The 12,253-nt window shown below is 42.6% G+C and overlaps 1 protein-coding gene across 1 annotated transcript; it reads right to left on the bottom strand.

Annotated features, from left to right (window-relative positions):
* Positions 1 to 2,950: 2,950 nt before the first annotated feature.
* Positions 2,951 to 5,061, bottom strand: Croc (forkhead box protein crocodile). Its single transcript, XM_076892454.1, has 2 exons — positions 3,572 to 5,061; positions 2,951 to 3,318 (listed from the first exon to the last, which is right to left on the bottom strand). The coding sequence occupies exons 1-2, from the start codon at positions 4,933 to 4,935 to the stop codon at positions 3,192 to 3,194; spliced, it is 1,491 nt and encodes a 496-aa protein (XP_076748569.1). The 5' UTR covers positions 4,936 to 5,061; the 3' UTR covers positions 2,951 to 3,191.
* Between the last annotated feature and the right edge of the window lie 7,192 nt (positions 5,062 to 12,253).

The raw sequence follows: 12,253 nt of genomic DNA, 5'->3' as shown, positions 1-12,253 counted from the left end.
CCGAACCGAAACTTTTGCTCGCCGCTAAATCGTGCGATCGCTCTGCTGTTTGTTTTATATTCATCGTTATTAGTTTAACAAAATTAGGATATTTTGTAGCGTCACTTCCTCGAAATCATCCAAACTGATTAAACCAAGCAAGACATCGAGTTTGCACACAGTTAATCACACTTCACTATCTAAAACAAAAAAAAGGAGTATCCTCTTTAGACATCCATATTGATCACAGGTAACATTTAATATCAACATTTATAATATTGGCAAGTAGGAGGAGTAGAAAATGGCCAAGAAATCACAACCACAATTCGGATTTAGTTAAAATCTATAATTTTTCGAAGAAACTCTGTGAATGGTACGATCCAAGCTCGAGGTAGCCAACACTGTACTCCATAACGAAAAATTCCACTGAAGTTACGTAGCCTTCGATGTCGTTCGTTCATGGAAATATCTCACGGAGTCGTTCGTAAGATATTCTTACCTTTCCATTATCGCCCACGCCGATGCGTCCGAGGGAGAAATAACGTTTCGCAGATCGGGACTAGAAATAATCAGGATCGATCTCTGTTTAAGAGAAGCAACAAAGTGTCCGAACGAAATGCAGCGCCCGTGCGTACAAAGTGAGCATCTGTTTGAAAATTTTGCAAAGCTTTTAAACCGGGTCCACCGGATTCGTATTATTGTTATCGCGATCTCGACGATGCGCCGCATGGTTTTATATCTGCGCCGCGTATTTTTTCCCGCAGTAAAGTCGTACGGTTTATTAATCCGATTCGGACGATTGTTTGATATTTTTTTTTTGTATATCTCTGTCGACACGGGCACGCATATTTTTTTTAAACGGTAAACAATGTTCCATCGCTGCATACGATGACGGAATTAATTCTAATCCAACCACTGGTAATTAGATTAGCTGGTTGCTTTGATGACAAATGAAAGTAATAACATAAGGGGAAAATATAACAGAATATGCAAACATTTTCCATGCACCGTTGGACATAGTTGTACATGTATTGTATTGGCTGATGATGTATCAAATAGAGTGGGAAGTAAGGAATAGCATTGGATGAACCAAGAATTCGCACAAGATATGTCGTAGAAATAACACTTGAGTTTTCGTTGTGATTCATTACGTTTATTTCGTAAGGTTTCGTATTCGCACGACTCATCCTACGTTACTAAGTTTTCGATTACTATTATTATTAATACCAATACGTTTCTGTATATATAGATCTGTCTATTTATACATATATACCTTTATCTATACATTTTATATGTATATGCATACGTATGCACGTACATATCAATAATATACACGCAGAGATCTATCTACGATGCGATTCCGTTTGCGATCGTTTAATTATTCACATGATCCGTTTTTAATAAATATATTATACGTCAATTCCCGTCGAACGACCAATTTCGTGCAACCGAACCACGCAATCGGCCGTAAGGAATGGTTACACGAATAAATGCAGAAACGAGACATGCAACTTTCGTAAAATTACTCAACTCGCTTCTTCCCATCTCGGAAAAGATCACATAACATTTCACAACGAACTTTATCACTCTTGTCTTCTCCCACTGATTTAATTGGGGAAGGAAACTTCCATCGTTTAGAACATCATTTTCGTTGCAAAAACATACGATACGGTTTATGAGAATTATCGATGAGATTTACCATTCCTTTTCGATCCTTAATCGAATCGAAAAATATAATTGAAAACGAATCTTTGTGCAATTAGAAATTTAAAGAACCATGGTCGATGACGAAAATGTTTATGATTCGAATGTATTATTAATAAATATCAATTTGAGAAAGCATGCCGATGTCGTAAAGCTAGGACAAACTTCTGCGAGAGTATGCGTTGATGTGTATATCCTTTATTTCGGAGTTAAAGTGTCTGTTCTTATGACACCATCGATATTAATCACATCATCGTGCCGGAAATGAATGGTATCAACATGCACACACGCACATACGTATTTCTCGAAATATCTTATTCCCATTAGTAATTCGCTGCCGATTTACAGCGTCGCGTGGTGTGTTTCAGCATCGTGTGCATTTTCGTGCAAACACGATTACAGTAAGAAAAGGAATTTAGAATCAGCCGAATTACCATCAGCATAAAGATCTCTCTTTGTTTGCTCAGACGACACGGTAATCGTCATTAATATTCACAGCTATTTTCACAGCACATCTCGCATCATTCGCCCTTACGAATCATCGATGTGCACACGTAGTTGATCCAACTTTTTCTCCGATGCCTCCGATTATTACAATGTAATAATCCGCTCTTGCGGTTACGCCGTCAATAGTGTGAACAACTTTTAGAACGACTCTAAGGCGAGCGAAATTGAAAGGATTGAAGTTTAATCGAAATGACGATTAAATGAAAAGAAGCAAAAACTTCCAAGGAAAAATGTTGTTCGCTGACGCGTTCGATTATGTTCGTTCAATTATCGGGTTGCTCGTTTCCTTCCACGACCCGTGGAAGGAAATGCGAGAGAAATCGTCCCGTGCCAGCGACGGCCAATTTGAGGCTATATGTCAGTCTACGAGTTCCTTCGACCACACGCAAAGTACACATGTACCGAGCGTTTTTTTATATTCGGACGGTAGGACACGTGTTAGCTGCTCACAATAACGACTTGGAAATGTCAAGTGTCCGTCGGACTTGCACTGACCGGTGCCGACCATAGTCGTTTTTCGTTCGTATTACTTTGAAGTATCGATTGACACAGGATCGACACGTAAATCTCGATAGAATAAAAAAAACCTTCCGAGCTCCCGTTCCAATCGATCACCGGCTAGATGATCGAAGTAAAAATCAGTGAATGCTGTTACGCTGAATTACTTGAATAATTCGCGACAGAAAACATCTCTGTCGATAGAAATCGTTAATAATTCTCATCTATTCGTTAATACCTATTCGTACCCAGTTCGACAACCAGTTTGTCGTTACAACTGTTGCGAACAATAATATATCTACAGTTTCACGGGTTGAACTTTAAAGAGCTGTTACTTTCACGCCATTTTTAACACGGATTTCTAGACTTATCTAATTCCATTCTTTGGCGAGCTCTTCCGTGCACGGGATCCACTCTTGCTTCACGTAAACCAGACTGGGGTCGTAGTGTTCCGCATGGTGCTCTTCAAGGCCTCGGTGATGAGGCCTTGAATTTCGGTATTCTCAGTATTTATGCAACGTGATTGGTAGATTGCCGCTGGTGTTTACGGTGTTGCAGTCTTGGTAGTATCGGTGATACAGGGGCGGAGATGGGGCTGCACTCGACGAGAGTGGAGTCGGTGGGCTGGATCTGGAAATGCGGACAGACTTTACGATCAATACCATTACTTCTTACCCTTCCTCCGTAGATGAAGACTTTCGATACAACTAATACTTCAAGACTACAAACCATGTTAACTCGTACGTAATCGGACATTATTACTTTTGTATTTTACAAGCTACCAATCAATTGTTATCTCTTCGTGTACTTCGACAATACTATAGTTACGAAACAGATTTCTGTCACCGAATGGAAACGAAAGCAGCACAAATGTAAACGGAACCTGTAAAGCTGACAGCTCGGCGATTGAGTATCCTGATAAATAGCCGCTGCGTCGGGGCTAGCCGCCTCCTGGTACCATTGCGAGTGTCCTGCAGTATTGTTATGGTTTCTCGAATTATATTCCGCGTGATCCATTATGTAACCGGCCGTGGGCGTGCAGTAAGGCGCGTACATGGTTCCTGGCGGTGAACCGTTGCTCCTGGACACGGTGCTACCGTGGCCGTACGCGGTGGTCGCCATCATTGCCGCGACGGCAGCCGTCGTTGTGGTCGTAGTGGTGCATACGGACGGTAAATGATCCCTGGACACCACCCCGGCACTCATCGGCTCTCTGCTCGACATGATCGAATGCGAGTGAGGGTGAGGATGCTGAAGACCGTGGGGATGGTGCGTATGATGTTGATTCTCTCTAGTCATCAGGGCAGCGCTATTTTCTCGTGTCGTCATCAGCGCGTCCACGCTGAAACTGGCGGGGTCCAAGCCCATGGACACATCTTGGATGGTGTCTTGATGAACTTGATGGGCTTGGTGCACCTGATGACCCAGGGTGGTCTGTATAACACTTTGCCCACCTATTGCAACGGCCGATGTGGTCGTCGTTACCGGAGCTTTCGTGTCTTGAATAGGACTATGAAGACCGTATTTAGCTTGCACAGCCATACAGTGGCTTCCTGCATCGTTTACTGGTTCCCTCTTCGGTTTACACAAAGTCGCCTCCATGGTGCCTAACTTCTTCGCAGAGCTGTCCGTCGGTGGTGAAATGACAACGTTGTTAGGTTTCGTTTCCTCCTGATTACGTTGTTTCTCAGGCACTAAACCTTGCCGCTTCAGAGCTTCCTCTTTTTCTTTGAGCGCGTCCTTTTTCTTAAAACGCCTACGGCGTCTGAGATAAGAGCCGTTATCGAACATGTTGTAGCTGTCCGGGTCCAGGGACCAGTAGCTTCCTTTTCCCGGCTTCTTGTCGTCCCTTGGTACTTTCACGAAACACTCATTCAGACTCAGGTTGTGCCTGATAGAGTTCTGCCAACCTTGTTTGTTCTCGCGGTAATAAGGGAAGCGTTCCATGATGAACTGATAGATGCCGTTCAAGGTAATCTTCTTATCCGGCGCGTGTTGTATCGCCATCGCAATCAGCGCTATATACGAATACGGAGGTTTAACCATATCTTTGCCAGGATGGTGAATGTGTTGCTGAGTTATACCTGAGACCGGATAACCTGCCGCCGTCGCATACCCACCGTACCGATACTGTTCATAGTAACCCGGGGCTGCGCCCACACCCGGATACGATGGAGTTCCCATTCCAACGGGAACGGCTGTTGCGTGCCTATAGTATGCATTCTGCTCGCTGAACAGAGTATGCATTTTTTACAAACGAACCGGTGGTCTCACTCGACGTACAGCAATTACTATATGAAAAATTGCTCTAGCGGAGATCCAACGGCACTTATCGTGCCGGAATCTCAGTGACAGTGTATACTCCAAGCTTATCAATGGTGCATCAACAGTGTTCAATTGACATAACGATTTTCAGTACCTATCCTGAACAATTTGCATATTCCCACGGGATTCTTCTCTTCCCTTTTCTCAGATAATCTTCAGTTTTCGTGTAGAAACTCACTCACTGATCTCGATCAATCACTTCGATCGAATCGCACTTCGTCACAGCCCGACGTGTCTCGTGACGCGGAAAACTTCACCACGAGAGATTACCGGTCGAGATACCGTCTGGCAGTCGTTCACTTAACTTTCGATACGGGGGAACGGCCTGATCGCACGGCTGCTCGATTCCATGGATCGTTCGTCGGAAAATTATCAATTCCGTCGGCGTGCAGACGGAGGCCGGTGGTTTCGTTTACTCGTTACCCGTTTAAATGGTGTTTTGTTGACGCTCACGGAATATCTCTTCTACTCTGGTACGAGTTACTCGCGGTAGGAAGACAAGCGGCGAGAGAGCGGTGTGAGAGAACGAGGGTGCATCCAGTGGTCGATGCCAGGGCTAACCCGTAAACCCGCGTGCACGCGTATTATGATACACAACAGGCCGGAGTTTACTCAACCCCGAGTAAAAACACACTGGGGCCTCGGCCTCGCGAGCGGGCGAAGTGTTCCCAGTTGGGCAGCACGGCTGCGCGGGCTGTGCGTGGCGCCTCTCTTCGAAAAATCAAGGGAACCCGCCGCGGCCTGCCTGCCTATTCATCAAACGGGCCACGCGATTGGACGTACGCGATCATGTGACTCCACCTACGGACGACGACCAATCGGGGACCGGTTATTAAAAGGAAGACCGTGGACGCCTCTGCGGCTACTTTGCCAGGGATCCAGTGACTGTACTAACCTAGTCACGCCCTCGCAGCTCGCGCAGGGTCGACGCAACAAAAGCGAGACAATGAGCGTCGCCCCCGTGCGGTATACTGTGCTGTGGTGTGAGAGCGCGCGCGAAATTTTTCCACACACGGCTTCCCGTCCGTCGGACACTTTTTTATACGAGACACCCGTGAAATCGACGGATTTGACAGGATCGAAAAGTTTACGGTGGACCTGTCGTTTGGTTTTTCTTCCTTTTTCTTTTTTATCCATCCCCCGAGGAGTCGAAAATTTTGCATCGCCGTCCAAAGGTGGAAGGTGACCAATTTAGAAGTGATACCAGACAACCACGTGGGGCTTTAGTCCTGATCGGTTCTCGTTCTCAATTCACTGGGATCCAACAGTGGTAATTTTTGAGAAACAGTGAAAAATTTCGTACTACGTAGTCCACGGTGTTTGCATCTAGCGGTAATGATCGTTTCAATATACTAATTGTTATTATCAATATGTATTCTTTTTACTGTATACCTTTAACTGATTAGCACAGAGCAAGATTTTGCTTAAAATTCCAAGGTGATACTTTTATTGGCATTACCCAGGACGATTTCGAGTAAAAGAGAATGGAAGTCGCACGTATTTCATCATCGCTCGTCCGCAGGACGCGAAGACACTTTTTGCTCGATAAATACAGATAAGTGTGTAATCCGTGGACGAAGAAACTCGAGAAACTCGGGACGAAAAGGCTCGACCGGTAGAGTTATATAGATAAGGAAGAGACATCACCTTCTTATAGACGTGGGATTCAATTTGGCGTCTGTTTTTCCAAGGGTTCGACTCCTGCTTTGCGAAAACACTCGAGAGGACACCTCGGCTTCCATCTTGGCGTTTCCTCCTGGTACTCGTGAATCCTTCGAACTTCTATCCAGGTTCTCAAAACATCTTCGATCCTCGTGATGTTCTACTTTTCCATTTCCAATTCCACGATCACATTTCATGACGCGTCGTATGCACCAACTGTCACAAATTTATACATTCTTTAATCAATAGATTCTTTCTCTTTTCGTAACGAGCAAGATGCCCTCTTAAACTATTAAATGTTATTTATTGGCAACAAAATCTCGACTTTTGGTTTATAGCCGTTACTTGCTTCTTCTGTGTTGTTTTTTTTACAGTTCGTAATTACCATATTCTATAAAAGTTGGCAGAATATTTAATAACTTTAACGAAGACGATTTTAAAAACTTACTTTACATCTCTCCCGGAAATATACGCGTATTCTGCAAAGAGAAAAATCGATGACACGGCTACGATGTCTAATTTTCATTTAAATGAAACACCGTTCACTGTAGATGTTTCGATTCGGTCCCTTCCTCCTCTTTCTCCCTCCCTTTCTCGCCACCCGCGGGGCTACACGGAACGCTTTCGAACTTTCGACCGAAGTTTAATTGTCTTTTGCTTGCGTTCTATCTAAATTCGTCGCTCGCCGCAGCCATCGTTTCTCCAGCGTTTAATCCATTTGATAAGACCTTAGAGCGTCGCAATTTTTTCTTCTCTCAATTTTCCGAGAAATGATATTTTCCGTTCTTCAATCCTACAAAACTATTCGAGTATATATTAATTATTCCACGCAGATTAGCAAAATAATGTAAAAATTTAAATAGTATCGAAGCGAAATTTTGGTGCGTTTTCTGTATGAAAATATTCAAGCTAGAATATAGAAAAATTTTTATTTTCAACAGCAAATCCTATCGACACTGTCGAATGTAACGAACAAGAAGCCGGTATTGAAGTAGATCGATAATAAAAACGACAATAATTTCTATCCTCTCCTTTGATGTTGACTCGTCGACAAGTATACTCTCAAGAGATGTTTAAGAAATTTTGAGGTCTTTCCAAATAAACCACCGCCATGACCTATCCCATGCGATCGGCCGGCGTGGATATGGTTACGCTTTTTTTGCCCGGCAGAAACAATAAACCGGGAATTTCGTGGCCTCGCCACATTGCGTCATGGCTCCCGCCAAAAGAAAGTACATTTTCTTTATGACGCACGATGTCCGCGAATTACGAAGAGAAATGTTACCCAAATGCTTCCGTTCGACCCCGTTATACTTCGTTTTCAACAGTTCGAACCTGGTTTGAGAATGAATATCGTGATATTCTTACCCAATTGCGTTATAATCGACATTTTTATATATATAAGTATACTACTATATTTTCCATAAAACAGAGTTACTTACACAAGGAAATGTTGCACTGATACTCTCGCCAACTAGTAACAGACGCCATTAAAATGGCAGACTAATCGAAGCTAGAGGCGGAAACGCGGCTCTCTCCTATTTTTATCGCGAGAAGAAGCTCGTACGAAAGAAACGAGTCCACATCGAGGCGTGTATCATCCGATCGGATTAACCCGAGGTAGTCTCTTCGGATTCCGTATGCTTCTTGTCTGCTTCCAGTGTTTATACAACGATGAAATTTAATTCTTGAGACCGCCGAACTCGGGTACTCGTGTAAACCAATACTCGCAGACCGAGTAGTCGGCCGCCACGTTTTCAGCGCAAAAACTCCAAAGAAAAACTCCAGTGAAAATCGTTTGAACGAATATTTCTTCCTGCGCAACCTTAAAACGTGACACACGTCCAGTTGGCTTGACGTTTTGACTGACGGAACGAAAGACCGTCTAATAAACTGCTAATTAACTCGATGAAAATGCCATCCTGAATTAATTGCTGTCTTCGTTTGTCGAGTAAATACCTTAAACTTTGATTTTCTAATTGTTTCCCTATTGATTCTAGCAAGGAACTCCAACTCTGAAATTCAGAAAATAATTAAATTTTAATGATAAATATATCGTATGGACATAGAAAAACTTAAATAACATCGGTAAATTAAAATGTTATATATCTGATAGACCAAATTCTATATTATCCATCGAATAACTCAAACATTTTCCACTTTGCACACTCGAAAGAACATCGTCTGACATTCCTGTTCTACTTTCGTACAGTTTTGCAGGTTCCTCCCGTTGTTTGTCTTTATAGGAACCAGTAATTCTGCATCGTATCTTCCACGAGCTTGTAACTCGTCCGGGTTTACGCTGCACCGCGTTTCCGCGGGTTTTCATGCAGGAAAATATGACGATCGCGCGCGCGCGCACCCGATGCGATCCGCGCATAAAGATAACAAACACGTCGGTGCAGCGTGTCTGCAGTTTCTCAAATCCGCTACGAGAAAAAGCTAATCTGGTTAGCATTACCACTTTCCTGCGATATCGGGACCGGATTTTTCTTGCTGGACTTTGTTGCGAAGAGAGGGACTCGATCGTGTCAACAATCAGACGGTCGAAGAAGCTCGATTAAAAAAACTCCTTATAATAATTTTCCTCCTTATAATAGTGCAAAGACGATTCGAATGAACCTAGATAGCGTTCGTTGAATGCAGTTCCGTCAGAGTTTTGTGATAATTTTTTCAGCTATGGAACGATATTTCTCCTTTTAGTAGCCTCAATATTCTAAATATTTAGGCTAAGAAATATTATATTAAATGTAGGAGATTTCGCAAAAAGCTTCTAATACCTCGGTAGTTTTTGCAATATCTCAGCTCACTCGATCGGCGAAACCGGCAGCTTCGGAATCGACAGTTTTCCCGTTAAAACGAGAAACCTGCCTCGTGCCGATAGGATTGAATCCTGGCTAGTACGAGGGTGCGAAGTTGAAAAGGGCCCAGGCGGAATTCAGGCGGACAATGCGTACCGGGTGGCAATTTCACGCGACACGTCTCACCATCAGCATATCAATAGGCCAGCAGGATTATCTGGATGCGCAGTGATATTCTGTGGTTGGCTTCGTTAGATAGGGTTGCGCAATTTCGCTTGCACGTACGTATTCTGCCTAGCTTCACTTCTGCTTCGCTTTTATTGTCCGTAGATTTAGTGGATTGTATCGTTCGACGATTTATGCGGACACTGCGGAGTTCGGTTCATTATTTCCTCGTTATATCGTAGATGGTAAACGAGTCTACGATTGAAGAATGTGTTTCGTCGTTGGCTCAAGGATGTGGACAATATCTTGTTACGGTGTTATTGATCAGTTCGTTCGATCGCAGGTGAATTTGTGCCTTATTGGGGATTGATGATGTATACCATATCTTTGGGCTAGATTGTATTTGAAGTTCATATCTGTGGATCCAAAAGTTCTAGATAGAATGGTGATTAATTGTCTAATTACAATAATTTCTATTGCATAACACTAATTCATAGTATAACATTAATTTGATATAATTATACGTTTTGAATTACGTTTAATTATTATAAGATGTTTAAAAGTTATTTAAACTAATCTAATTTAACTTAAAGGTTGAGTTTGAAATGCGTTGTAAAATTATCTGGACAAATTCAAAGACCACAACCTCCAGCTCATTTAAAAAACTGTAGAAGATGAATACTTACTGTTAAAGTTTTATTGATCCATTACAGTGTATCAGTTTATATTTATATTATTTTAAAGTAAAGTAGCTTTATGCGTGTCGAGTTGTTTGAAGGAATCACGACGGGCTCGCGTTATTTTGATTAGGGCTTAACAACATTATAATGCGACCAATTCACCTCGGGTGAAAACAAACGCCGCGAAGTCCAACTTTGTCCCCTTCTGGGCCCTCCGTCTCTGCCACGACCGCGAGACGTTTATTTTTCTTGAAAACGTATCAGCCGCATTTCCTTCCTCATTGTCTGCCTTAAGGAAATAAATCTACTGCCAGACTGTCCCGAGTCAGGTCGTTTCCTCTTGCACGCTTGTCGTCCAACATTCCATCTCTCTTGTGAACTACAGGAATAAGTAATCTGCAACCTGAATAATCGAGCAATCGGTAGTCGTTAATTAACGAGTAACGGTTCTTCGGTACAGTAGTTTAACTAAACTTTCTCAATCGGAAGAACAACATTTTTTAACGAGTACCTTGTTTTCGTAATCGTGGAAGGAAAAGAACGGGAAGCCAGAATTCTAAGAAAAGCGCCAAAAACCCGGTTAAACTCCTACGTCTATACGTAGACGAGGAGCTTGTTGGTGCTACCACACTTTTGGGCGCGTAACGTTCCAGAAAAGTAGCGTTATACGCGAATAATCCGTCGATAGTGGGGTACAGTGCGTGATAATAGCCATAGAGAGGAATAAATGGCCAAAGCACCGGTTCCCTCGTGGGCGGGTAACGCGGCTAATTCCGACTGTTTGGTTAGCAAGCATTTAAGGTTTGTCTTGGCTGTTGCTTCGTGTCTTTTAGACAGCCGATCTGTGTTCCGACCAAACGAAACGGAAGCTAAACGCTCCTGACGAGGTGACGAGCCGACGACTTCGTCGTTCGACGTCCTGGCCTCACTTTGGATCCGTCTAACCAATCGTTTGGTCCGATTCGCGGTCGATCCAGACTCGATTGTTGGTGAAGTAAATCCGATGGAATATGGGGAAATTGTTCGTCTTGTAATGCTTGTGGAAGTTGCGTTTGAAGCGTTGAAAGTATTTTTCAAACTGTATCGTATAAAACAATCGTACGAAAATTATGTTTAATCTTTGAATAAAAGTAACACGGGGATAAACGCGGACAGAGAACTTTGTTTCGTTTCGCTTACACAAAGATGCTTGGTACCTGAGCACTAAGTAGACACATAGGTACCCCGACGCATACATATGTAACCGTGTGTACACGAGACAACCGCAACCCTCTGCGATGTACAAAAGATTTAGAGAAGTTGCGGCTGAACAAACACCGCCGGCGTAAGCGCACGTTCCTCCCTTCGGCTTTTCCTGGTGGAGGCACTCATAAATGCCCGCGCTTCCTATATGTCTACCCTTCCGTGATAAGGCTTTTCTTAACAGCGCCTGACAATCCTTGTGCGTCGTTTGGTTCTTGTGGTCTTTGGAACCAAGCAAATTACAAAGTTATACTGTAACAAAATTAGAAAAACATTGTTCTATATTAGAGTGAAATAAAATATTATGGAAAAATGGTAGAATAATACTAGTTGCATAAAATGGTCAAATGATAGAATATTCGAGTGTTTTGATAACTGATGTTCGCGAAATAAAAATTCTCCTATATTTTGAAACGAGTACGCGGAACAGAAGAGTTCGAGTATCATTTTTGCGTTGGAGATACACGAGTTTTGTTATTAAAAATTTTGTGAAACGTGTTTATATAACAAGGATGAGTGTAATGAAATACGCGCGAATAATTTTTCCCTTCCGCTTTATGCTAAAATTTAAAAACTGAAAATTAGACCAGAGTGCCTTTTTATGTAATAATTTATATTTAAATCAGTGTATGAAAATTCTTCACAAAATAAAATTTCAATTCATCCCAACGAACCACGTTTCGTGTTATA

The sequence above is a fragment of the Xylocopa sonorina genome, chromosome 1, assembly GCF_050948175.1.
Source record: "Xylocopa sonorina isolate GNS202 chromosome 1, iyXylSono1_principal, whole genome shotgun sequence".
NCBI classification, from domain to species: domain Eukaryota; kingdom Metazoa; phylum Arthropoda; class Insecta; order Hymenoptera; family Apidae; genus Xylocopa; species Xylocopa sonorina.
This window is presented reverse-complemented; position numbering and strand designations above follow the sequence as displayed.